This window comes from Microchirus variegatus, assembly GCF_963457635.1.
Source record: "Microchirus variegatus genome assembly, chromosome: 1".
Classification (NCBI taxonomy): domain Eukaryota; kingdom Metazoa; phylum Chordata; class Actinopteri; order Pleuronectiformes; family Soleidae; genus Microchirus; species Microchirus variegatus.
In genome coordinates this window covers 37,264,116-37,291,998 of record NC_139802.1, presented here as the reverse complement: position 1 = coordinate 37,291,998, position 27,883 = coordinate 37,264,116, and the positions used below count along the sequence as shown (strand labels likewise).

The following is a 27,883-nucleotide window of genomic DNA, read 5'->3' as shown; positions in this document are numbered from 1 at the left end:
CCATATCCAAAGTCTTAGGGCGATCTGACTAATGGTCATCGAGACATACCTGTCACAGACAGAACTTTGCTTTATAGATAGATTAATCCTTCCAACCATTTAGCTGATTGAGGTTTAACTTTTTTTTCTACATAAATTAAGTAAAGGTAAAAGTTTTTGTAATTTCTCTGGTGTAAATATGTAAAAATAAATCACTCCACTCTTCCCCTGTGATCTAACAGCTGGTCACAGTGCAGCAAGAAGAGTGGTAAAAACAGACAAAACAGACATGAGGATGGAGCACAACATGATTTCATGTGCATTAAAACACCACCATCTAGTGGAAAAGTACTCAAACTGCAAGACAGTTTCAGTTTTCAGTCTCAGTGACAAAAATGTTGACAAAAAAGCATTATCCTAACCTTAACCATAACCAATAATGCCATAAACTTAACCAGTTCCTCAGATATTATGTTCTGCCTCATTAGGACCAGTTGGACTAGTTAGGATAGTTGGACTATAGATATAGAGATAGAGGACTATACTGGTCCTGACAAGGTCAGTGTTTATGCCAAAAAAGGTCCTAAAGAGGTAACAAATAAAAGTACATACGCACATACTGGACCTGCTGAGGATTACTTTGGCTCTACAGTCACGTCACCCGGCTAAACCCTATCTGCAGTTTCTTTGTTATGGCCTCGTGCCGGAAACTCTTTGTGCAGAGTGAAGCTTTGGCCGTGTTTTTGTTCAATGAGACAAGCGTGCACGGCGAACAGAGTTCACTATGACCACCAACATCCATCCAACGGCAACACGATGCAGAACGAATGACCGACGAATGAACTTTTAAAGTTAAAATTAACAACACCCACAGGAGACAAAGGAGGAGAGGGAAAAAGCAAGGGTTTTAAGATTGAGATGCAGAATTATACAAAAGCGCTTCAGTCAAACGTGCCTAATAAATTATCCACGGGAGTTCAATGTCGCATTATTTGAGGCGATACAAAATGCGAGTAAATGTTTAATGCAGTCAAAGCCGAGCAGAAAAGAAAACACAGCAGCATTGTCGTTTCAGATTTGCTCATACAAACAGCGTGCACGCGCTGGAAACGCTGTGGCATGTCACTCAAAAAGCTCCTTTCATGCCCATGAATGAAATATTGAGCCACACATGTTCACATGTTTCCTTTAGCTGCTTCACAACCTGACAAATCAGTCAAGTATTGAATAGCAGGTCAGTGTAAATTGCTTTGACATCCGGGTCATGTGAACGTTGTTGAGCCACGGCTTTTAAAAAAAAATCTTGAGACTATAATCAGTGAAGCATCGTCATGGAAATAATTTATTACAGTGTTTGGAGGATTATTAAATTAAAGCTACAGGAAGAGCATGATTCAGCAAATGCAAATACTCAATACACCATAGAAATGACTGGTTTTAGGCCATAGTATCTACGAGACTGCATCCATATAAAAGCAATAATGCAGTCGTTGGGAGGTAAAGAACATGTAGCAGTCGACATGTCACTGTACGTTTTGTTGCTTGACACAGTTGCAGGTGACCAACCACTATTTTCTGTTTGCCGTGGTACAGCGGTCTTTAAAGGTCTGATATCAGATCTCCACAGTACACCGTGGAATCCTCTTTGAAAAGATCAGAGCATCCGGAGAATGTACAGTAAATGTCATCTTTTGAACTTCCGCGCTCCCCTCAAACATTGATTCACAGCCATCAAACAACACCTGTGCTCTGTTTCCTTGTTCACCCGCTGTTCTTTGCCGGGAATGGATTTTTGATTGTTTAGCGATGGATCAGTCATCCGGTATGGCTTCATCCATCCACTTCAGATAATCCAGACTGCCGTCCTCCACTGGGAAACTGAGGACTTCTGGGTTTGCGTAGGGATGGATGGACCTTAAAGGTAGACAAACAAGTCATATAAAAACGATAAATACTAAACAATAGATGCTATCCGTAATAGTTTCTATGCTAATCAATCTGACCTTTATTACTTATTGTTTTTTTCTCTACTGATTTCTAACTTCATCTTGTGTCTGGCTGGAATGAGACAACCAAATAAAGTATTGACAGGAAATACAGGGTCCATGACATAATGACAGTGCAAAAAAGTAAAACCTGCATATTCCACAGCACAATGATAGATTAGCATGTTAAATGCGGAATTAACCAGTTTAATATGCAAAAATACGGCTCCCAACATTACAAACCGTGACTAATTATCATTTACTTACTATTTTTCAGTTACTTACCACACAAGTTACATACGAATAACATGATGTTAACAGTTTGATCACAATAGAGATAGGCTATGGTGATAAAAAGCACTAATAATCAGCTAATCTCTTATTATTGACACTTTCAATTCACATGAGTGACTTGAAAATCCTGTCAAACTCACCTACATACATTATTTTATCATGCGCCACTAAGGGGAGCTGCGTCTCTCCTCATGCCATATGATCTTATGGCAAAAATTCATTATTTTTTTCCCACAGAAAAATATATTTATCATATCTGTGATCCCATCTGTTTATGGCCACTGCCTGTTTATCTAAATAATGATATTAAAAGACATTTTGATCAAAAGAAATTAGCATGAACGGCAACAGAAACTTTAATTAAATGCACATTTTGATGAGGACAATGCTGATATAATGAAACAATGCTTAATGCAAAAAAAAAAAACCTCACCTCACATAATCTGTGACTTGCTGGATCCTGGAGGTCTTTGTTTTAACTAGCTGCAAAAACAACAACAACAACAACAATGATATCTCTTCTGACAGTTCTGCCTTCTATTTTAACATTTCCTGTTCAAGAATATGGGGATCACAAGATGTTGCAGTAAGCAAATACCATCAGAAATTCATTTGCATCCTGGATCTCGCCTTTCCAGTAGTACCTAAGGAAGCAAAAATAACACAGGTTATTATAACTCCTCCAAGTACAGGAAGGGCATTTAATCACTGAGGACTAAATGTAAGCACTTCATTTACAATGTGCTGCAGTTTTTACATTCTGTACAAAAAGCCTTTGAGGAAAATCTGTATTTCACAATCAATCCTTGTCCGACCGTTTATTACGGCCAAAGCGATTTACTGCGATGTTGTCAAACCTGCCCCTGAGAGGCTTTTATGATGTCAAGCACAAAATTGCCTCTTCCTTTTGAACATGGTGTTTTTTTTGTGTGTGCGGACAGCACGCACACACACACACACAAAAAAAAACACAAGAAAAAAAGAAAAATGATTTACGCCTGTTCCATGACAAATGCAAAAATAAACAAAACAAATACAAACCTGGATTTAAGAGACACAAAGAAGCTTCTGACCACCTCTATCAACACACTCATCCCAAAACTAATCCAACCACATTCTCTATTTTTAGAGCGAAAGCTCTGTTTGGGTAATAGGTTTAATGATGTCTGTCCCGGCTTTTTTCCTTCCTCGTCTCTTTATGGTTATGTATTAACAGGGAAGCTAATCCATGCATACAAACACATGGCTGCTTTGAAGGCTAACTGCCATTCAGTGTCGAAACTAATAATGATAATAAAAAAAAAAAGCCTTCAGATGCAGCTCATTCACCTCCCGGTTTCCTTGGCAACCGGCTATGCAGCAGAGAGGACAAAAAAAGAGCATATGCGCTTGTACATGTCATGAGTGTCTGCGTGTGTGTGTGAGAGACATCACAGCTTGGTTGTTAGCGAAAAAAGTTGCGTCAAGGCAAGGGTCGAAAATGCTATTTACATTGTGGACGTCCTGGAGAGAATGTTAACACTGGCCGCCAGCCGCTTCTCCATGATTGCCCTGGGAAAACAGAGCGAGCAGCAGGGAGCGTGGATGGAAACAGAGGGAGCAAGACATGGAAAGAGAGAAAAGAAATGTAAAACACTCAGGTTTTTATCAATTACATCAAATAGGCAATTTCTTTACGGTGCTCCTCCACTGAGCTGCTAGAAGAGGATTGTAAACTTTGCATTGTTTATCGCGAGCACGACAATCCACCATCCTCACACCCTGGGGGCCCTGGATGAGCTGATTTACTTACTTTCCTTACTTCGTCTGCTCTGAGGCTACTTTCTGCTTTGACACGTGGTGAATTGATCGAGCTCATTTGCATGCAGCAAAAAAAATGCCGACTCAGGGGATGAGAGTGCAAACACAGCGCTCTACCATTTGTGGGTTTGACAAGATTGTATCTCTTCCTTTTGTAAAGAAAAGTCACTTATGGCTGACTGGCTTTGAATTGCTCAACTCACTCCCAACTAAATTGCGAACCACAAGTCACGTAAAAAGTATATTCCATTAGCATTTAGTTAAGGAGGAAAGGTTGTAAATGTATTTACTTTTCTTGGCCATGAGTTAGCTGAGAGGATACCGTTTAGGATTTATTTACAGTGTATGGAGCTGGAGGCAGCATCTGGTTATCAGAGCGTAACACAAAGGCTGGGAGCAGGAGGAAACAACTTATTCGACTCCAGCTTGACCTCTATGAAACAACATTTCAACCACGTTTTCTCAAAAAAAAAACCTGCACTTTCTGCAGGATGCCTTGACACGGAGGGCATCTGTTTCTTTGAGATGTTTGAGCTGAATTAGAAATTGATGACAGCGTCTGCACGCATGGGATGACACGAATTTCAGTTAACCGCAACATTATTGTGCCGATTGTAAAAACAAATACTAAAAAAGTCCAGATGGCATAAAGGTGAGACTGCAGACTTTTACCAAGTGTGTACTGGAACTATGGTGGCCTTGGCATACCAGAAAGAACTTCATTCTTCTTTGACTGCATTCTTACCAACAGTGAATGCCTCTGTGAAGGCTCATTCGTAAGCACCATGAAAACTTTTCTGGAGCATATTTTACTGTATGGCTTAAAAATCCTCTTCATTAACGAATTATTTCATGCATTGTCACAAAAACGAAACAAATGAACGGTGGCTACAACTGAAAGCCCTGCAAAGTGATGCCACGGTGGCCCCGTTTCTAGGATGGTTAACTTCACATCTACGTGATCTTTTGAGAGTATTTGTTGTTTTTCGGCATCGCGTTGTATCCAAAAAAAAGTTAGCGTCACTGAAAAAGAAACACTTTCAAATTCAAAATGTATCCTGCTAAGTTTTCCCAGGATCTCCAAGCCTAACTTTAAGAGATTACACACGTATAAGAACACAATGTACATCCATCCATCATCTACCGCTTTATCCTCCACCGGAGGGTCGCAGGGAGTGCTGTGCATCTCTCAACTGACAACACTCTCACACCTACGGTCAATTTAGAATGACCAATTCACCTAATCCCCATATCGCATGTTTTTGGTCTGTTGGAGGAAGCTGAAGAACCCGGAGAAAACCCATGCACACACGGGGAGAAAATAGAAAACTTTGTTCCGGAAGTTGTTCCAACTGGGGCTCGAACCCAGGAACCCGGGTCTTCTTGCTGCAAAGGCGAGAGTGCTAACCACTACACACAGTACATATGGTAGTATATTAAATAATCTTCCTAAATGCAATCTGTCCAAGAAAGATGCAGTCACCCCAAACCCCCCCCCCCCCCCCCCCGTGATACTTCACCTGCCCATGTCCTTGGCTGCCTGTTCGTTGGGGCTGTTGAGGAGAACGATGGAGTGGTGCCCAGGAACATAGCTCCCTGTGATGGCCGAACGAAGCTGGACGCCAATAGACCACAATCCAGGAGACATGCATACGGACAGGACCAAGAGCTGCAGAGGATGGAGAGGAGAGGACGGGGTAAAATCTTAAAACTGCCGCATATCCAAGGGCGATGATTGTGTTTGTGAAATTCTATTTTGCTTGTTTCATGTATGGATGAGGGGCGAGTTATAATTCAATTATCATCTATACCGTCTGGAAGGATTGCCATGTTTGGACTGGACTGGATTCACTATTTATCCTCTTATTATTTGGCGCTGTCTGTCACAGATAAATGAGTACAGCTGGGCCTTGGCTTGGACCAATTTATAATCTGTCCTACTTCACTGCACAGCGCAGCATCACTGCACACATGGATGCGAATACATCCAGCAAATGATGTTCGAGGAGAAAACACTTGATATCACTTTTCCCCACTTTAAATCCTTCTTGTTAAGAGTTAGAGCAGACTTTGCTCAAAGTTTTCCTGTATGAAATCAGGGTCAGCTAAAGGCACACGCGATATAGGAGGTCGCTTAGAGTGCCACTCTCTGGCAGATGCTCGGTGCCCACAAAGGAAAAATAAGTTTGGTCATAAAGGCGATACATTTGCCTGTGGATGAACCTCTTCAGTTTCTGAACAAAATAAATAGATAGAAGTACTTTTTGAACCCTGATCCTCACAATTTTCTGCCCAACCTTCCTGCACTTATGCTGTGTGCACAAATGTCAACAAGAGGCAAATTGCATCTATTTTCTCCCTGGGAGAAAAGAGGAGGAGGAAAATTTGGCCACATATAGAGGTATGGTGTTTTTACTAAAGGTCTTTGCACATCAGTGGCGAACAAAAATGGATGTAGTCCATGGTTGCAAAACTTACCCGATGTCCCCCCCCATGACATGTAGCCCATAAAACTACATGTAGTACATATCTAACTCATTAATCTCTTACAGTTCTGCTGTCACCAGTGAACGGGATGAGGTCAGGAGAGGAAAGAGGACTCCGTCATCCCCAAGTCTCTGACCACAACTGCCTTCACTATTGATTGATTGAAAACAAACTCCTCTTTTAAAGCCTTGATATTTGATTGGCACCATTTCCGCTTTTGAAGTTGGAAATTCACATATGTCACCGGTAGCCAGACACCCACGGGACAGACAATAGTAGCTGTCAATCACAGTGCTGTCCACTCTTATTGTCTGTTTTCCTCGAAATGGGAACACAATTATTTAGGATCACAAAAAAAGATGGGAGGAAATAATTAAAGTCAACAGCTAGCAACAATTGCGTGGTGCTCAATTTCAATAAAAAAACGTCTGTATAATCTTGCATCATTTAAAACAAGCCTTCAGAGTGGTTAGACATTTTGTTGATTTGCAGGTGAAACTTTAAAATACAAAAAGCTACAAAATCACTCACTTTGTTACTGCTGTGAGCTGCAATTGACTAGATACAGGTTCCAAAAAATATTATTAATGTACAAATAAATCACTTGAATAAAAACCAGTTAAGTGTTCAAAGGCTTTAACAACATTAGAAATGTTCTCTGCGTACAGTGTAAAATATATTACAGCGGTTTAGGAACAAAAGTTCACCTGTTTTTTAAAATGTGACAACTTGACAATGTTATTATTATATTTTATTATGAATTATCCTTTGCACTTAGTTGATTCATTTTCTGGGTGAGATTTATGTATTTATTTTTTTGTACTTATTTGTTTTTACAGCACTCTGGTCAACTGCTTGTTGGCGTGTTTTTAAACATGCTTTTTTTGTATTGGAATATTGATATTAATAACACAATTTCGGCGGATAACTTAACATAATTTACTCGGGGTTGTCATATTGTACAGTTTAACTTTTTATGAAAAAACTGCTTTAGCTACAAGTCGTTTGAATTTCAAAACAATGATAGTTCTGAGTTGTGTGTGTGTGTGTGGGGGGGGGGCACCATGTTATCAAGGCACTAGAAAGCTTCGTACCGGCCCTGTAATAAAGATTAACATTCCATTCCACAATAATAATCACAGCAGTTCTTACCATACAGGACACGAAGAGCAGCGACCGACACACGGAGTGACACGCCGCCTCTTTATTAGTGTGGCACCGCTGAAGAAGCCACTCCATTTCACGAGTCCGAGTGTGTGGAAGACAAACTGAGCAGAACTTCATTCACGACACACACACGCCGCACACGTCTTTCTTCCGGGGGTAAAGTTGGTCAGGCCCGGAGAAACAGCTGCTTTGTGAGAAAGGGGGACAAAAAACACTGTGGAACGTCATTAACTCGTGGAGAGGAAGTGTGTAATGTGTTGACAGGTAGTGTGGGTCAGGCCGGTCAAGGACGGTGATAAATCTCGGCGCCCTTCAATTGGCTGCTCAGTCTTCCTGACACACAAGCGACCAATAAAATTACCCGTTTACCTCCACTGCCCTGCCTCCTGCCCGGGGTCATAATCGGCTTAAGGACAGAACTCTCTCTCTGTGTGTGTGTGTGTGTGTGTGTGTGTGTGTGTGTGTGTGTGTGTGTGTGTGTGTGTGTGTGTGTGTGTGTGTGTGTGTGTGTGTGTGTGTGTGTGTGAGTGTTTGGTGGAGATTTCTAGAGATATCTCTGATTTACAGTGTTTTTTTCTCCAGTAATAGGATAAATATTTAACCTGTATTTGGACTTGTTGCCACGAAACTCCAAGTGAAATCAGAGCTAAAATTGTGAACAAACAACCCCCCCCCCTCTATCTGAATTGGTTTCTACTTTCTTTTCCAGAAGTTTCCATGGTGAATAAACAGACATGACATTGTTTATTTTTCTACCTAATTAAAATATATGACTCATAACTGAAACCAGGTAAAAAAATATCAAACACACAGGACAAACAAGAGTTATTCAGTATGGTAGCCTAACACAGTTTTCTTTATTTAAAGGTACAATATGTAGTATTTATGGGTTTATATAACCCAAAATCCACTTTTTTATAAATTATGTGCTCCTGCATTGTCTAGTCGCTGTATAATAGTTTTTGTTTCATTTTCGTAGTGTTTCAAAAAGTCATGTAAAATAACATGAGCGTGGACCGCGGTTGCATAGCCACTGTTAGCAGCGAGACGCCATGTTTCTACCGGAGCCTGTAAGGACAAACGCGAGAGAACAAAACAAGCGTCTCTTTACTTGTAGCGGAAGTCCCGCCTCCTCTCTCTCCGCTTCGTCTGCTACGGCCGCGGTAGCTCGCCCTCTCCCTCGCCTCACGAACCTCATCTGCTGACACGGAGAAAGACGACGAGGACGACATTTGACCAGCTGCGGATAGGGAGGGGGTGAGCAGAGCAGCAGGTCTTTGTTGTAAATTTCAGCCTCTCCTCTAGATGGCACTATAAACTACTTATTTCCCCTTTAACATTGCAGTGGTTCTCAAAATGTGGGACACCATGAGAAATAGTTTGGGAAGGATAGGTCCGGGGCACATTTGTCAAACTCAAGGCCCGAGGGCCAGATGTGGCCCACCACGTCATTTTATGTGGCCCGGAGTGATTAATTGGTCTTAAAATATCTGTGTTAAAATATGCTTTAAGGTGTGCGTTGACCATAAACTACATTTCCCACAATGCATGGCGATTGCGTTACCCGCAAAGTGACGGCATCACCATCGCGGACCGGGCTACATCTGTAACGCATCATATTTGTAATTTGAATAAGTAATAAATACAGAAATGTATTTCGCAATATGTTACGGAGTAGTTACCTTTATTTTACATTATACTTGGTTACATTTAGTTATATTTATCCTCTATTACAGTTATATCTGGCCTTTTGAGGGTAACAATTATGCTGATGTGGCCCTCGCTGTCTGCAGTCCGCAACCACAAGCCCAAGTGCAAGAATCGTTCTTTAAGATAGTCAGCAGCAGATTAAGTAGTCTGTTTACTAACACTAATACTAATAAAGTAGAGCTTTGGGAATCGGGAAGAATTGGTGACGGGTTGCCGATTAGCGACGGCACGCTAACCGACAAGCGTCATCGACCACTTGCCGTAATTAGAAGAAGAAGAAAAAGAGGTAGGCTGGACGGTCCCAATTCGCAGCGTTTGACTTCCGGGTCCTCCGGGCGGCTGGCAGCCTTCAATTTGGGACACGCCAATTGTCTTTCGACATAGCTAATATCATTATGCCTTTAATTTTGTGTTCCAAAAACAGTTACAACTCATTTAAACTTTATTTTTATATCAATTTTATATCAAATATCAATATCAGACGATTACAGCCACCACCTGTTATGCCAAAAAGTGATAATTGATGTCAAACAAAGACAAAGACTGGCCAAAGAAGTGTTTCCAGTACAGAGCATAACCAGGCATGATTTCTATACTATTTATATATTGCCATTGGCTCCAGTGTGAGTATACAGTATTTATAGATTGTTTGCTTATTCTTGGGTGATGATATCTGGAGAAATATCATTATTCAACATTAGCAATTCAGTTCTCTATTTGCACAGAAATTGCATTCATGTTGATTCCTCTTTCTTATTTATGTATTTATTTACCCTCTATGGGATTGTTGGTGTTATGCCATGGGTTTTCTGTCTGATGTTTCTTTTATTCTTTTTCCCTTTTTATGTGTGAACCTTGGATGTCTGGTATGTGTGAGAAACTTGCCACTTCGGTATGACAGAAAATGAACATATCTATCTATAAAGCAAGTTGCGTCTGTGTGTTTGTCTGTATGTGACAGGCATATCTCGCTGACCGTTCGCCCTAAGTTTTTGGATATGGGCTGAGCATGGCCCGATGGTGTGCATCCTTGATTTTCAATTTGTTTGGAGGAATTTAAATTTTTTGCTGATTTATCATGCTGCACTTTCGCTGATTTATCACACTATACCAGGCGGACAGAGGCTCATCAGCAGCAGCTGCGCTGTCAGGAGCGGGGAGGTGGAAGTGAAGAGGCTGTGAGACTTTTTTACACCGTAGAAGACGGTGTTATACTGAAGCGACGAGGTGTCCATTCACTAATACGCAACCACTTATTTATTTAGCATTAGCATGCTAGCACTTTGCGGCTAACTTGGCGAACCTGTTTCCAAAGGTAAGCTAGCGAGGCTACGATTAGCATCAGCGGTAGGGCTAACATAATACAAACACAACGCAATTTTTTAAATTTTCGATTAGCATAGCGAGCTGCTGTTTGTGTTGTGCCTAATGAGGTTGCATTATTTGCATTATTGCATTATTAGCCTTTGTATTATGTTAGGCTTTACGTTCCTATGCATTACCATAACTGAAAAATCTTCTTCATCTCCCACTATAGGAATACATACTTCCTACGGGCACTGCAAATAAACTGAGTAAATAATTAAATGCATTTAAGAGTAACAAGCACTTATAAATAAAACATTTTACTAACAGGCCTAATACTGTTTGTTGTATAACATGTGGCACAAAGTGTCGTTGTATATTGAACAGTAAAGCCACGCTAAGAACATGCAGCTTGATCTCTGCTGCAACTCCGCTCGAAACTTGAATCCGCTAAAAAGCAAACAGACGATAAAGTACACTAAGTGACATGTTCTGTTTATCTATTGATCTCTGCTCTGTTTACAGTCTACTGTCACAGCGCGGCACCGCCACACAACAAACAGCTCCACACACTTCAGGTGTCACTCTGTGTGTGATCTGAGCAAATGACGTTTCTCCCTTTGTCGCTCTCTGTCTCTCTCTGTCTCTCTGTCTCTCTCGCTGAGTTGAGACTCGAAGACAAACTTAAAGGGGAAATAAGTAGTTTATAGTGCCATCTAGAGGAGAGGCTGAAATTTACAACAAAAACCTGCTGCTCTGCTCACCCCCTCCCTTTGCTGAGCGATACGGTATCCGCAGCTGGTCAAATGTCGTCCTCGTCGTCTTTCTCCGTGTCAGCAGATGAGGTTCGTGAGGCGAGGGAGAGGGCGAGCTACCGCGGCCGTAGCAGACGAAGCGGAGAGAGAGGAGGCGGGACTTCCGCTACAAGTAAAGAGACGCTTGTTTTGTTCTCTCGCGTTTGTCCTTACAGGCTCCGGTAGAAACATGGCGTCTCGCTGCTAACAGTGGCTATGCAACCGCGGTCCACAGTCATGTTATTTAACATGACTTTTTGAAACACTACGAAAATGAAACAAAAACTATTATACAGCGACTAGACAATGCAGGAGCACATAATATGTATAAAAAAGTGGATTTTGGGTTATATAAACCCATAAATACTACATATTGTACCTTTAAGTTGTAGTTTAGTAAAAACAACAAATTAGTTCGTTATAAATTAGTTATAAATCCATTAAAACAAAATAGCGACACCTTATCCACAGCTTCAATTAAAGGCTTTATTCAGCTGAATGTTTGTATAGTGATGCTTTTATAGCATATTTTCACACTGCCTGAGAAAACTATCGACAAGGTTTCACAACTCAAAAATCACCCTTTGTCATCATCACTGCCCTTTTGAAGGGCATTTCTTATTTTTATGCTAAATTGCTCAGAAACACAAACACAAAATTATAACACACGTCTATTTGGGGGTGTCAGCCATGCAAAACAGCACTTGTGCAAATACACTGGATTTTCAAATGATGCATATTCATGACAATAGATTTCACGCCTGACTGAGTCAGGAAAAGAGGAAAATGCGTGACATTGGGCATCTTTGCAACGCCTCAAAACAGTAAATAAACCCTTGTAATGTCTTAAGACACTCGTATGTAGTATGATATGTTGCAAAGTAGTCTTAAACTCAAACTTAAAGAAACACGTGTACATTTGCTTTCACACAAAAGCACATACTGCAACAAGGTGACTATGTCTGGATATAATCAAAACAAGCGAGGTCATGAAAAGTACTTAGTAGTCTCCCTTTCTGTCTCTCGCTCTCTCTCTCTCTCTCGTTTGTGGATCCACTTATGCAGAACCATGACCTGCAAAAACACTGAGCGTGTGTGCACACAAATCCACATTTCCTTAGCACGCACATTGCGTAAAGCAACTTGTCCTTCCAAAGGCTTCACAGAAGAGCTGAGGACACTGAATGTGATAGAAAAAAAGATAAAAAAAAAAAAAGATAAAGACATATATGAATAATTCAGGGCTGGATTATTGACGCAAAAACAATCCAAACTGATGAACCCTGTCAGGGTTATTATTTTTTTTGTTTGCAAGTATAGCAAACAGGATAGTAAGGAGAATTGCTTTGTGCAGGGCAAATGTGTTGAGTGGTCTAAAGATGCATTAGTTTGTCAAGTGAATGTCTTTATAAAATGGCCCACATGGGGGAGCTGTGGGTTCATTTCACTCTTCTGCATTCCCTCCATGTTTTGTGAATAAATGATATGTAGACTGTGAATAATCCAGCACAGCAAACTTCATGACTCATCCCATTCTTTCTCTCTCTCTCTCTCTCTCTTTTAATTTATCTTGACCTCCTCTCTGCCAGATTTGTGTGCTTCACCTTGCCCTTCCCTGCCCTCCATGCTCCATCCCACATGGCGCAGATCGAAGCAGCAGGGGGGCACCAAGGTAGTCACACTTTATTTCCCAAGCTCACTCAGGCTTCATTTGAGAGCCCATCGCACAACTCCAATCGAGCCACTTAAGCCGCTGTTCCCTAGAACGAAAGAAGGAAACCAAAATAGAAAGATAGGAAGAAAGGCGATGAACCAGGGGAGAGGCGTTTGATCTGCTTGTTCTGGGGCATCACTCAGAAGGGCTGTCTCCCCCCAAGGAGAAGCTACTGAGGCCTTGTTTGTCCCTGGGAAGTCTAATGTGAAAAATTTAATAGTTTTTTTTATTTATTTTCTGTTTTAAGCTTCCTTTATTTAATGAGGCCCCAAGGTCTATAGTTGAGTGTGGCAAGTAGAGAATGAGAGATGAAAAGAGGAATGATGGTGAGAGGTGGCTTGTCTAATTCACCATTAAACTGCAATTGTCTCTCTGTGCGATCAATGGGGTGGCCTTGCTGTGAAGTAAAATAAATGATAACAGGGAGAATTAGGGAGATGAAGAGAGAGCAGAAAAGCGTTTTTGAGTGAAGTGCATGTGACTATAGAAACAGATCGTGTGCTTTTTGCCCCCGTGTGGTTCCATTCCTTATTGGAGTTAAAGCCAGAGGTGGAACGGGTTGTTCAATATTTTAACTAAGTATGAACGCTTATGATGAAATTCAACTCACAGGCACAAAGGGGTCGGGCAATGATTCAATATAAATCGTGATGCAGTATCAGTATAACAAAAGTTCACTACATAGTTAGATATAGTATATATAATGTTCATGCATTGTACAATCACACATTTGCGAGTGTTTTATCTGACATTTGTGAACGCTCTTTTTTAGTGTTTGACATTTTCCTGTAACCGGTTTCTTCTACTTATAATCGAGAGCTAAACTCGATGTTAAACTACCGTCATAGGAATGAATTTTGGCTCAATTTGGTTAAAAGTCAATAAAAAGTACATTTATCAAAATAAAAAGATGTCGACACACGACATTCGAAACACTTGTGTTGGTACAATGTGTCATTTCAGTGCATGCAAAAAATATGCCTGTTAGGTGCACTCTTAGAAATAAAAGTGCTAAGTAGAACCACACTGTTAGAAATGTTCCTGCAAAAAACAATAAAGAACTGGCAGCTGGGTTGCCATTATGTTACTGTAAAATTAACATATTTTTACTGTCACTGAAATGTACAGTTTTGTCCTCTAAATTAAAAATACAATGATATTTAAATTTACTTTCACTGTATTTTACAAATAAATTACTATTTAGCTTGTATTATTTGTACATTCCAATAATCTATTAAAAATATATGATTGCACACAGTTAATCAGGCCAAATGGATCATTTCCTGAATTTCAAAAAATCATTAAAATTATTCCTTAAGAGGTTTGCAAATATTTTCAAAGCATCCTTGTTCAGGGCGATGCCGACTATTATGATGGTAAATTTCAAGTCATTCCGAGATACTTTTTGTTTTTCGAAGAAAGTCAGCTCACTGTCAAAGTACATCAGAGCAAATGGATAATTTCCTGAAGTAAAAAAAATAATTAAAATTATTCCTTAAGAGGTTTTTGCAAATATTTTCAACGGATCCTTGTTCAGGGCGATGCCGACTATTATGATGGTAAATTTCAAGTCATTCGGAGATATTTTTTGTTTTTTTGAAGAACGTCAGCTCACTGTCAAAGTGCATCAGAGCAAATGGATAATTTCCTGAATTTCAAAAAATCATTAAAAATGAGTCATTGTCTCAATGTCCAAAAACAGGCCAAAAATGGGAAACTATGAACAGGTGTGTTTTGCAACTTTCTCCTCTCTGGTGACAAAGACGCTGATAACTGATAAAAACAAGCACATGTTGGCTTTGACGTGCAACTTCTCAGTTTTCAGAAACCACTGGAATCTTTCCTGTGGTGATGCAAATTGCCCTATAGGGCGAACGTGACACCTGTGATACGCCTGGTGTTAAAGGTTTTAAATAGAAGTAAAACAACACATTTTACGACTTGAAAAGTACAAATACACAAACCACGCGGTTACAATAATGCAACTAACTTCAAATTGTTTCCTTCGAGCATTGGATAGATATATATAAAAAGAAAATGAAGACGATACTGGATACACCGAGGTATGGTACGTGTTAACAAAGGGACTTTCCAGGTTGTGATTATCTCTAAAGGGAAGAGTCTGATCCTCCCAAAGAGGTTAATTAAAAAAGTCATAGGGGCCGAGCAGAGAAGTGTCTCCATCACTGCTGTGAACTCCTGTGACCCTTCCATCCTCTCACACAGACACAGCCATCCATCACGGCTGATTTCTGGCCTGTCTGGCTCCTTGCTGGTGCCACTGAAATCCCATAGTGACTAAAAAAAACACAGAAGTCTATGTAGCAGCACCACAAGCCTGACAAGCAATGAGGGGGTAAAAAAAATAAAAAAATAAAAAAAATAAACCACAGCCAAGACATCCGTAGCTGAAGTCCCTCAGGTACTGAAACCTTTCTCCTTTTCAAGATAACGCCGCGAACTTACATCCAGTGCAATACATCACGAGGCATGACGCAAGTGTCGTTTTTTTTTTTTTTTGCACGCTTCAGCTTCAAATGCAGTTGCCGTTCATTCATCCAGAGACCCTCGTTGTTTATTAAAGCACAACGAGCGTCCGTAAGCGAATACGCCAATAACTAAGGAGTGGTGAGGCAGGAGAAATCCACTGAACATCAAAACACCTGGTGTGAAGTCGGTGTCTATTTTAAGCGCACGCTGACAAGATAATGACACAAACCTATAGGAGCATTGTACAACTTCCACACACACACACACACACACACACACACACACACACACACACACACACACACACACACACACACACACACACACACACACACACACACACACACACTCACTGTGAAGCACTCCCACACTTTGCAGGTATGTTTCCTGTGCAGGATGCAGGGCCGGCCCTATGCATTTTGCTGCCCTAGGCAAGATTGGGGGTTTGGTGCCCCCTCCTCCTCCCGTCTCATCCATATACCGTCACTCAACACATACACACATCACAGTGGTTTCTAGAAGTTTTTAAGTCACTGAGATACATAATATGCTCATGAAGGTAATAGAAAATACACAGAACACTTTTAGGTGACAGATAATCCATTTTGACATGTTCACTGTGACGTGTTGAGCGAAGTAAGGCGACCATGGGGGCGGATTTTTATAAATATAACCTAACCAGTCGGACTAATTCTCAGTCGATCGCGAGATGTAGCCTTGACAACGGTAAATTATACTCTTTGGTCATATTTTCCTCTTGGCTGTGCTGCGCCAACACCACACCCCTCTCTCCTTTGTGGCTGTCATGCTTAATGTCTGAACCGACAGTCTTAAAAGGTCACCACTGCGTTGTCAGAATAGCACATCACCTGCTCGTAAAGTCTGCTCACTGCAGTTTTACTGGCTGTTTTTTTTTGTTGGGGCCCGATCTACACTCGACTGTCAGGTCATTGTGACAGATCCACAACGACAGATGACCACCTAGTGGCGAGACCGAGACTTGCAACCAGCTTCCACTGCTCTGACTATAAGAAAATAGCTTTCTCTTCCAAGTGAGAAAGCTAGTGGAGGAAATGTATGCATTTTTCTACAAAGGTAGAAAAATGCATACATTTAAAAACACTTTTTTTAAGTGTAGTACATTGTACTTAGGACATTGGAAGGCTGTCGGCAAGCAACAAGCGATGACTGCGTGAACCAGTAGATCTCGACAGACTAGAAACTTTTAAAGTAGATAGTAGTAAAGGCTGGGCACCCCTTATATACAGTACACACACACATATATATGTATGTACACATTTTTTTTCTTTGTGGCGTTAGAACCCTCAGTTGATGTGGCCTATGGCCTATGCATAGAGCCGGCTCTGACAGGATGCATTTTCTTTCACTGAAAGCAGTTTTTACATTAGTAGTCAAACAAGCAGCAATCACACTGGGCTTTGAAAGGCAGTGGGAGATGCCAGTCTGATTGTATGTTGCATTCAAAACACACCTGTCATTAGGACCATAAAGGACAATCTTTTCAGCGCGTGCATGCGGCACAACAACCTTTCTCCGTGCAGAAGCGTACGTGGATTGAAGTGGACACAGCGTAAAACGCTTTGTCCTGTTTGACATTACTACCAAACCAGGAAAACTGAACTGACACTGCCATGTTGTAAAGTAAAAGTAAAATAAAAAAAATATGGCACAAGAAGGGTATTTATGTTTGGAACATAAGAACACTGTTCATATCACAAATCATGGGCAAGCTCAGTGCTTGCCTTAAAAAAAGAAGAAGAAGAAAGCAGCATTTTTGAGCATTGCCTTTCTGGCCACGTCATGCAGTAATCAGCCAACATCAATGAGAAAATCCACACAATCCCCGGCTGAGAGGACGGATTTGTCATACCCATTTCCCCAGGTTTAAGCGGTGAGGACAAAGACCTGTGTGCAAAAAAGGGGGAAACAGCGAGGAGGGAAACTGAGCGGCAAAGAAGAACGCAGGATAAATGAAGAGAAGAAGAAGGGATACAAAGAAAGACAAATGAGCCTGCTTTGTTTGATTGGAGTTTGGAGCGGTTTTACTGGGAAATCTTTCCCCCCGTGGAATTCACCTGCAGTGGCTGGAGGCTTAAATCTCACTGTGCTTGATTGTTTGAGAGGGAGAAGCAGATCCCGAGCACAGGGCCACCTCCGTGACACAAAAAAAAGTTGCTTCCTTATTACACTTTCCTCACCAAACCGTCTCCTGATGGAGGTAGAATAAGCTCTTTCCTTCCTCCATTCTCAAGCTGAGTGCACCAAATTTTCGGGGGAAAGGGAGAGACATAATAACTTCAGACTCTCAAGTTAGAGTGCCTGCAGGCAATGAAGAAGAGGATGAACAGTGGAGACTTGATGGGAGAAGAGTGTTTGCACATATATGCTTGAACGGAAGGTTGCATCTGCACTTGACTGCATTACTTCTTCACTTACGTTTCACAAATGCTCCCATTTATTCTGAATACTTTCCAGAGGGATGCTATGATTGGTTACTCTCACATTCAAGTCACCAATCATAGCAGTAATTCAGTAATTAAATGAATCACACGGACACGCACATGCAATTCTGGAGAGGGAGCAAATGCATGAAACCTGAGCCTTGCACTTCAAAATTCAGTTCGGTAGACTTTCTACCTGCAAAGGAGGCAAGGTCACTTTGAAAAAACATGGAACCAGGGGAAAAAAAACCTGTTATTGATTAAACTTTTGAGGCTGGTGTATAGTTGTGTGTCTGAGAGTACTGGTGTATTTCACTCTTAGAAATAAAAGTGCTTAGTAGAACCATATAAGGTTCTTCGGCTTGTCCTCATAGGAGAACCCTTTTTGGCCCCAGGAAGAACCTTTTTTTTTTATAAAGGTTCCACCTGGAACCCTTTTGGACGGTTCCACCACAAACCCTTTTAAATCCCTTTATTCATGAAAGGGGTTTTAAAGGGTTCTCTGGATCAAAATGGTTCTTACTGGAACTATTAGTCTTAGCAACCCTTTCTTCGGGAAAGGGTTTTTCAGAAGCAAATGTTTCCAGGTGGAACCTCAGCCCTTGTAGAAGGACCCTTTTGGAACCCTTATTTCTAAGAGTGTACTTTTTACAGTACCAGCTCAGGCGAGGTTCCAAGCGAGCTGAGCCGATAGTATTCGTGACGCGGTCAGACTGCCGTGCACTGAGTGGTCAGAGTGCGTCAAATGAAGAGGCACAAGAATCAAATGCCAAACTCTAGATCAGTTAAAAAAACGTGAGCTAATCTCCAACTTTGGTAAGGGGATGTCTAAAATCTCAACATTTAAAGCGGAACTAGACCGGAAGTTCCTATTATCGCTGTTTTTTTGGTGTGTATCTGCGCCATTACCTTGTTTATGAAGCCCTGACGGTTCGAAACAAACAGTTCAGCCATTGCTGAGAACGTTGTGTTTTATTGTAATCTCGGGGCTCAACGAGATCACTGAAAATCCCGTAATAGTTATGTAAGCAGCGGTTCTCCTGAACAACCGATCGTCCTGCTCCAGGCGGTAGTCCAGGCACATCCGGTTACGTACATTGAACCGCAGAAGAAGAATAACGTCCGTTGTGGAGGTGTTTCACGAGCGACAGTGTCTTCTGACTCTGGGTCTGACTCCGGTTTAAAGTCATAAAAGGGACTGTGGCGGGGAGTCGTGACGAAGCTATTTTTAAACACTGTTAAAACAATATTTTGATAATGAGGAGCAGTGCATCGGCCGTTCCAGAGGGGGGCGCTGCGCTTCTGAGAACAGATATGCTGGATAGTACTGGCCAATCGCAAGACTCTGTCTTCTGGGGGAAAGTTCACTCTGAAATCTCGCAGCAGAAAAACACTGTCAGAAAAGAGGATTTCTATCGGCTAGTTCACAGCAACTAGGAGGTTTTTGACCATAAAAAAAAGTTAATATATGTAAGTAGACCTCCATAACTAACAATTATGTGCAACAGGACCACTCTATGTGACCTTTAACAGAGTCTGGTGTATTTAGATGAAAGCCTACGATCGTGAGCTGCGAGCCGCATGAAAATATCCTGTCGCACTGAACAAATCTTTTTTTGATTCTAATGATTCAGTACATCGACAAAACAACTGCTTTACAAGTCACTAGTCACTGGTTTATCGCGTATAAAACAAAGTCACGGCAGTTTCAGGAACCGGCCACACGGAAAAACACGTGCAACTGCAGCCTTTTACGGTGGAACTTTTTGAAAACGGCAAAGAGAAAGATCGTCCTCGTCTGAACGTGGCCTCTGATGAGGAGGTACTATATATCGTAAAGGAAAACTAACCAAACTGCGTCGAGCCGAGGTGAGCCGTTTACTATATAGTGGGAGAAAAAACAAAAACACCATTTGTCTATATCAATGACAGATTCTCAACAGATCATCAGAAAGTGGCATCATGGAAATGCAGGATTCACCATGAAAAGGGCACCCAGAGGCATGCTCCTAGCAACCTAATCAGCTGAGCAACTGCTTTCACTCCTAGTTTCCCTGTTATGAGTCACCCCTAAATCTGCAACCACTTCATCTAATCTCTTCACCTCCCCCCCTTCATTCAAGAAGCAGCAGCTTCTTTCCTTTATTAATTGTTTTCCACCTCGGCCTTGTTCTGTTCGGCTCTCCCTTATTATGCAGACCTTCACTGCCAGCCAGCTGATAACCTCCAACTGCTGTGAGCAATTAACAAGAGTTCATGTGCTGTACAGAGTCCAGAAGGAGGAATCCCTTTAGAGCCAGTGGAGAGAACAGCGAAGGGAAGGTTAGGGAAGAACACGGTGGAAAATAACATTAGAGATAGATGGTCATTCAAATGGAAATCGATGCTAATGGATGGCTTGCTTTGTGTAGGGTGGCGATAAGGAAATGGCCAGCTTAAGAGAGGATGCTGCTCTGATCTGCATGTTTGTGTGTGTGTGTGTGTGTGTGTGACCAGAAGCTGATAAGAATGTTTGGTATCAAGGAGGGACAACACTGCAAGACAATCTGCAAGGTACAGCAAATGCAGGTATCCTGACCTATTAGAGTGTTCCAGTGCTAAAGACCAAGTCAATATCCAGGCTGTTGTATTGACTGAGCTATATGCTGTGACTGATTTGCTGTGGTTTGGCTGATGCAGCCAATACAGATGAGGCGTTATTAAAAAACAATTTTTGTCATGATCACCCTTTGTTCGAGCATCTTTGAGTAACCCTACAGAAAGCGCACTTTCCAAGGTAGTGCTAAAAAAATAAAAATGCCAAACCGAACATTCAGAGAGGTGCGGACAAAATGTTTGTTATTCTACACATTTCACACCATTAACACCTCTGAGTCAGCCTCAGCACGTATATTTAAAGCTCTTACTTTCACTTTTAATTGGTTAACTGTTCTTCTAAAGGGCGGCTTTTTCATTAGCAACTCTAACACTTCCGACTGCAGATCTTTAATAACAAAGCAGGAAGATGCACATCTTACAACTACAAGCGATGTTCCTATTGAGAAGAACAAAAACATAGGTGTTGTTGGTTGTAATCGTGAATGAGGAACCAGGCAAAGACAGGTGTGCATCTAGAGGGTGGCGGGGGCTGGTTGATCCCCACAATGCTAATTAAAGTGGGAAGGTGCGCAACAAAAATTGCTACAAATTAGCAGAACATCCCTGTTGGTTTTTGAGTATTTTGCAGGTTGCAAATATTATCCTCTGTCTGTTTATCTGCACGTACAGTACAATATTACATAGCCTCTGCAGTTTCACATAGTGCTAGGGTGGTTGGGTGGGGTGGGGTAGAAGTTTACAGCAGATAACAATAGACGCAGGAAAAGGCAGAGATCAAACGATTTTATTTCTGTTGTAACTGGGAGAAGGGGGGGCTCCTACGGTGTCTCATGTGGGATCGCTGCTCCAGATTCAGATATCCATTTTCCCTTTGTTTTCTCTCTTGGCCCTTTTGAAATATTTAGCCAGAATCCCCGATGAACCCGTACACATATTAAATGTGTGTGTGTGTGTGTGTGTGTGTGTGTGTGCATTTACAATCGCCGTGTGCCCCTCCAGCATCAATCATCAACCGTGCACTCAACATCTGGATGTGGGCAGTCCTTCCCTCAGGACAAGAACACTTCAGGTTCCCTCCCCATTTTAGTACGGATCTCAGCCTGAGGGGGAACTCTTCCCCCCGGCTCAGCTCTGGACCCTCAATTTTGTTTTACCACTGGAGGCTTCACTGTGGACGACAACAACGACCTCAATCGATCTCTTTATCGTTGTATTTATCACTTTCTCTGTTAGATCCCATTGTTTGGACTTTTCTCCTAAAAGTTTGCTCTCCTGCACATGTTGACAGAAGTGAAAAATGTGCAACGTTATCCATTTTAAAAGGTGGATATATATTATAAAATGTTGGGACAAATACGTTGTTATTATTACAGCGGGGTATCCGCGGGGTCTTAAAAAGTCTTTAATTTCAATCATTTGAATTTAAAAGCGCCATATGTAAGAATGTGGCCAAAAACAGTTACTACATTCAAATTCAAAACACCGAGGTCTTTTAGGTTTCGTTTTCTGACGTAACTGGCAACCCGTGGTTGCTCAGCAGCTGAAACTCTACTGACTGCAATGCTTGGTAGACGGCGGTAGGTGGCGCCACATGACAAAACATGATTTCAAAACGTAAACATGATTTGCAGTCTGCAAAATATTTTTTTAATGCGAATATTTTGGCTGTACTGTTGTTGTTGGTGAGTTCAGTTTGTTATATGAACATTATTGTATGGCCAGTTGATTTAGATTTATTACATAATGCGCCTTTAAGGCCTTAAAATGTCTTAAATCCTCCTTAAAATCTCATAAAAGGTCTTAAATACAATGTTGAAAGGTCTTGAAAATCTATGAATGTATACGTTTATGTATGGATTTGAGATGGGTCTTAAATTGTATTCATTATGGTCTTAAAAATGTCTTAAAAAGTCTTAAATTTGACTTGTTGAAACCTGCAGAGACCCTGTACAGGCAAACAGTCACACAGGATAGGTTATGTATCACCTTCCGCACGACTACATACAGCGTAATGACATTATTCCATGACATCGCCACTGTAGCTCCACAGTCACCAGATTTCGGCATTTAACCTCGGCAGAGTGCACCCTCTAAGAATCTCTTTGCAATCTGTAGCACCTTGTTAGTGCACACACACACCATATGAGGCCTGTTGTATTAGTTATTCAAATGCATGTCTCGTTATCCATATAGATGAAAGAGGCGCCGGAACGGCAGATGGCCAGGGAAAGAGGGTAGTCACAAACGCAAAAAAAAAAAAAAAAAGAAAAAAAAAAGGCCTCCTCCAGGAATGTGAGGATCACATTCATCGCCTGCGCGCACCTGCAGACACGCAGGCGACGACGCTCGCTGCCACCAAACATTTCACCGGTTTCCAAATCGGCGCCGTTCTTCGAGATGTTGTGGCAGGAGGCCAGTCAGCCCCCGAAAAAACTTGCATGGGAATTGAATTGAAAGTTCCGTGCTGGGTCTCTGCTGTTGTTTCCAGGGTCTGATATGTTTTCACTATAACGTGACTATTTTCACAGGTACAGAGCTTCAGAAAAACATGAATTATATAGAGAGCACGGAGCGTGCCGTGCTGGGTTTGAAAATATTTTCATGAAATATTTGCACACACACACACACACACACGCGCATACACATTTGCATACATCTGGAGGAGTCCCTCATCCAAATTCAGAGGATTTATCTTCTATCAGATCGCATTTGCCGAGTTAATTGATCATATATTTGCAAATACAACATCCTCAGGTGAAATGTGTTATGGAGTGTGCACACATACACAAAACACCGAGAGTCTAATGAACCAATAATTGTAAACATTAATAGGCATTTTCTTTCAAAATGAGCATCTAATATGAGTAGATGAGTAGTTTTTATTTCTATATATATATATATATATATATATATATATAAAAAGCAATTTCACCACTCACGATCTGTAAAACCCCCCCTGCCTATCAGTCTTTTTGAAGACTGGTGGTCATAAATTGTTTATTAATCCTGTATAAGACATTAGGTAAAGATATGCTCTTAGCTGGAAAATAGATCCATTACTGTGTAACTGCATGCAAGGTAGTGGGGAAAGAACTCTTAAAAGGTTTTCCTATTGCATCAGTTAGCTTTATATTAGTCGGAGATGCCTGCTGTGTGTGTGTGTGTGTGTGTGTGTGTGTGTGTGAGAGAGAGAGAGGGGACTAGCAGAGACAACCGAGACAGTCATGAGCAGGACATAAAATAAAAATCCAGGTTTTTTTGGGTGAATGGCATCTTTTAGATTTTTCCTCCATTTTTCCCTGTTTGTGCCATGGCCCGGTGGCCCGCTCCTCCCAAACAACCCGACACGATGAAGACAGACGAGCTGCTGCGAGACGTGCACTCTCTGCTCTGTTTTGTCCAATTTTTTTCCCTCACCCGAGGCGTTCCTCTCCCCGACTGTTACACACCTGCGCGGTCCGCGTTAAAGAACGGATAGCCTCGAATTACTGTGCACGCTGGGATGTGACGAAAGATCGCACGCCGGGATGTGACGAAAGATCGCACGCCAGTAAATGCAGACTAGATGGTCCAGTCGCACGCATAATCGCATCCTTTTTTTTCCTGTACATGCGTCTGCCTTGGTGTATATATATATGCTCGTGTGAATCTAAGAATGATACCGTCGGATGAGCACACGTGAATGGAAAGTATAGTAATGTGGCAAAAAGTAGCCGCATAATCAGCCATATTTCAATTTGATCAAGCTCCATGTGTTATTAATGCTTAAGATAATCAACCTGTAATGTAGGTTACATAATGAATTCATGCTTTTGAGTAATGGACCGAGGATGTACTTCACACTCTACGGAAGTTGCCGGGCACCAAGTATAGCATTTGATTCATGCGTTTGGCCTACTCCAAGCCCATCGGGACTGACTACGGAGGCCCATTAGTTTTGTTGTCATTGCTAACCGCATCACACAAGAGACTTTTCGCAAACATGGAGAGAATATTGCTTTTCCAATTTCACTCTCTTTTTTTTTTTTTCGATATATGAACTCCCGATATACAATGAGCCCATTGATTTTCACTCAAACCTTTAAAATAATCAGGAAAACCTCTCCGGTAAGGACAAATTGAAAAACAGAAAAACAAGAGACTCTTGGTTCATTTTTTCCCTCCCAGCTCATTCACGTCTGTCCATCAGTGACTCATCCCATCCACTCAATCTCATCACTTGTCAAAACATTTTTGCTGACTGCAGTGCTCTGGGTAATAACCATTGTGGAGTGATGCAGTTAATAATATCAAGTAGACTTGAGAATCCACCCCCCCACCTCTTCATATGTATTGAAAATCAATGTGTGTAATAATGAAAACTTATTGCCACTCCTGGTGCATTTCTGTTACGGAGCAGAACAAATGAACTGACCCAGTGTCAAACCTATCGGCGATCCTTTATGACACCTGAACAGATTTGACCGCTCACTCACTGTTTACTGAACCCCCCCCCCCGCAAAATCAAATGTGATCCAATCGAGCTTATTTTCACTGATTTTCTTTCCTTTTGTCAAAGTTTTCCAAAAGGAAAAAGAAACAAACTTTCAAATAAAGGCTTTTTTGAAAGCTTGATGGGACTTTTTTTTTTTTTTTTTTTTTTAAACTACACAAACACTGACATGGATTTCATCTTTCTTGTTACGTAAAAAAAAAAGTTTCACAGCTTCTTGAACAGAAAAATCCTTGTAGCAAATATCATATCAAACATAAAGCAAGAATAAAATCACTATCCAAGTGAAAATTAAAGATGGCATTACTCTCTGACTGGTCTATAATAGGGTTTTTATGTGCAGCCATAGAGAGAAAAAAAAAAGAAAATGTAGTAATCTGTGAAAAAAGGAGAAAGGGGAGGAAAAATTACAAAGCGCCTCCAAGGGCCTGTCTCGTTATTATTAGTTTTAGATGAAAAACACAAACGCAACCCAAGAGGCAGCACTATGCAGCACGCAGGCGTTCTCTGACATTTGAAGAGGTGGTAGATCTGAAGTGGGAGAGCAAGGAAAAAGTTACACAAAATTACTCCATGAAGAAAAGAAGTTAGCAAATCCTGGCTGGGGCAACGTTTTCTTTCCCCCTGCTCTTCAATGTGTTATGAAAGCAACTGACCCAATGAGGGAAAATGTCTCCTGAAGTCTGTACTTACTTTATAATTCATAATAAAAGCTGAAGCATTACCTTTAAAGCTTTCTCTATTCAGTTTAAATAAAATACAAATCCCACTTGTCACTCAAGTTGTTTTTTGCTTTCACACCTACTCCAGTATAGCCAACTGTTCAGATGTGTGACTGAAATTCACAAAAGACATTCAAAGTTTTGAAAAAAGTCCCAAAAGATGTTAGGTATGAAGAGATGACGGACGCTTGTGATGTCACACCTGGGGACATATGTTGTCAAAGTTGTGTCAATCCGAGTTCTGCACCTGGAGAATAACGCAGGTCAGCAACAACAACAAGAAGACAGTGTTCACAAAACAGTCGTAAATACTCTAAATCAGAGGAAAGACAAAAGCAAATAATAGTGAGACTGCAAATTGTAACAAATGCAGGACTCTACTCACGCTTCCCGTTAGGGGTGGGCGATACTGCAAACTTTTGGTATCGATCCGATACCGATCCAATACCAGTCAGTATCGGGCGATACTGCTACGATACCGATACTTACGGCGCCAACGTTAGATCGATATATCGATATTTTTTGGATCGATCCGCCCACCACTACTTCCCGTCATCCGTTGTGTCAGAGAACGAAAATGTGTCCTCCACATTTCACAAAGGCTCTTGTTCGGTGTATTGAATCATTAGAATCAGTTAATTAAAAAGATTAGTTCAATACTTCCTGCATGAACAGGTTTGTGATTCATCTGACGATGTGACGTCGCTAAATACACCAGACTCCTCTGTTAGATACTGAGATTTTATAAGTTCACTCGCTAAATGTTGCAGATTAACGCACGTTTTCCGGATTTTTAAGTCCTTTTTAACTGATCTACAATTCGGCATTGTGACGATTGATTCTTGTGTCGGAAGTCGCGCTCATGACTCTTCCAGTAATAGCATTCTCTGCCAATCGGTGGCCGTCAGGCTTTGGTATCTGGCCAGAGTAGGTACTGCTGTAGAAACATGGCAGCCTCCATAAAGCCATGGCCTTGCCTTGAGTACAAATTAAAGGCTTATTCTAAGGCTATGAAAACCAAATGATCTTTATTTTAAAGCGATCATACACGTATATTCAATTTCTGCCAATAACCCTATTAAATGTTACACAATGAAGCTTTAAGAGAGTGGAGGTCTAGAAGTCAGTTTACTTTATTTGTGTTGGTTAACTCTTCCGAGCGGATCCTGTTTGGTGACACTTGTAAGGACCTTAAGATACTACTTAAAAATTGAGCCGTTGTTGTCGATGTTGCACATCGGGTATACAATGACACTGCTGTGCTTCTCCGGCCAGTGCAGCAGTAAGTAAAAACGCGGTAAAATCAAAATAGAATAGATTAAATTAAAGGCACCATATGTAAGAATGTGGCCAAAAACAGTTACTATATTCAAATTCAAAATACAGAGGCCTTTAAGTTTTGTTTTCTGACGTAACTGGCAACCCGCTGGGCAGCTGACACTCTACTGACTGCAATGATTGGTAGACGGCGGTAGGTGGCGCCACATGATAAAACATGATTTCAAAACATAAACATGATTTGCAGTCTGCAAAATATTTTTTTTAATGCAAATATTTTGTCTGTACTGTTGTTGTTGGTGAGTTCAGTTTGTTATATGAACATTATTCCTGAGTCTCTGTGACATATTAGGAGGATTTTATGACCACTTGCATTAGATTTATTACATAATGCACCTTGAAAGTATAGTAAAAGGGATTTTTAGAAGGCAATGTACACAATTAGACATACACACAAATGCCTTCCATGATCCGCAATCTATCTTTGTGTTCAAAGTATGTCGTGGCCCAAGGAAAGAAAAAAACAGAATAATGGATACAGAATAATACACATCCTTTTTTGGTGCCACGGACATCCCTCCCGCTATGGGGCAAAGAGAAACACAT

General features: G+C 41.1%; 1 protein-coding gene across 1 annotated transcript; it reads right to left on the bottom strand.

The window, feature by feature from the left end:
* Window positions 1-1,790: 1,790 nt before the first annotated feature.
* LOC310939608 (protein CutA homolog) lies at window positions 1,791-7,784 on the bottom strand (the record flags this gene model as incomplete). Its single annotated transcript, XM_083904410.1, has 6 exons — window positions 1,791-1,893; window positions 2,692-2,741; window positions 2,857-2,902; window positions 3,750-3,809; window positions 5,579-5,727; window positions 7,698-7,784. 6 exons carry the CDS (start codon window positions 7,782-7,784, stop codon window positions 1,791-1,793), a joined length of 495 nt encoding a protein of 164 aa, XP_083760536.1.
* Between the last annotated feature and the right edge of the window lie 20,099 nt (window positions 7,785-27,883).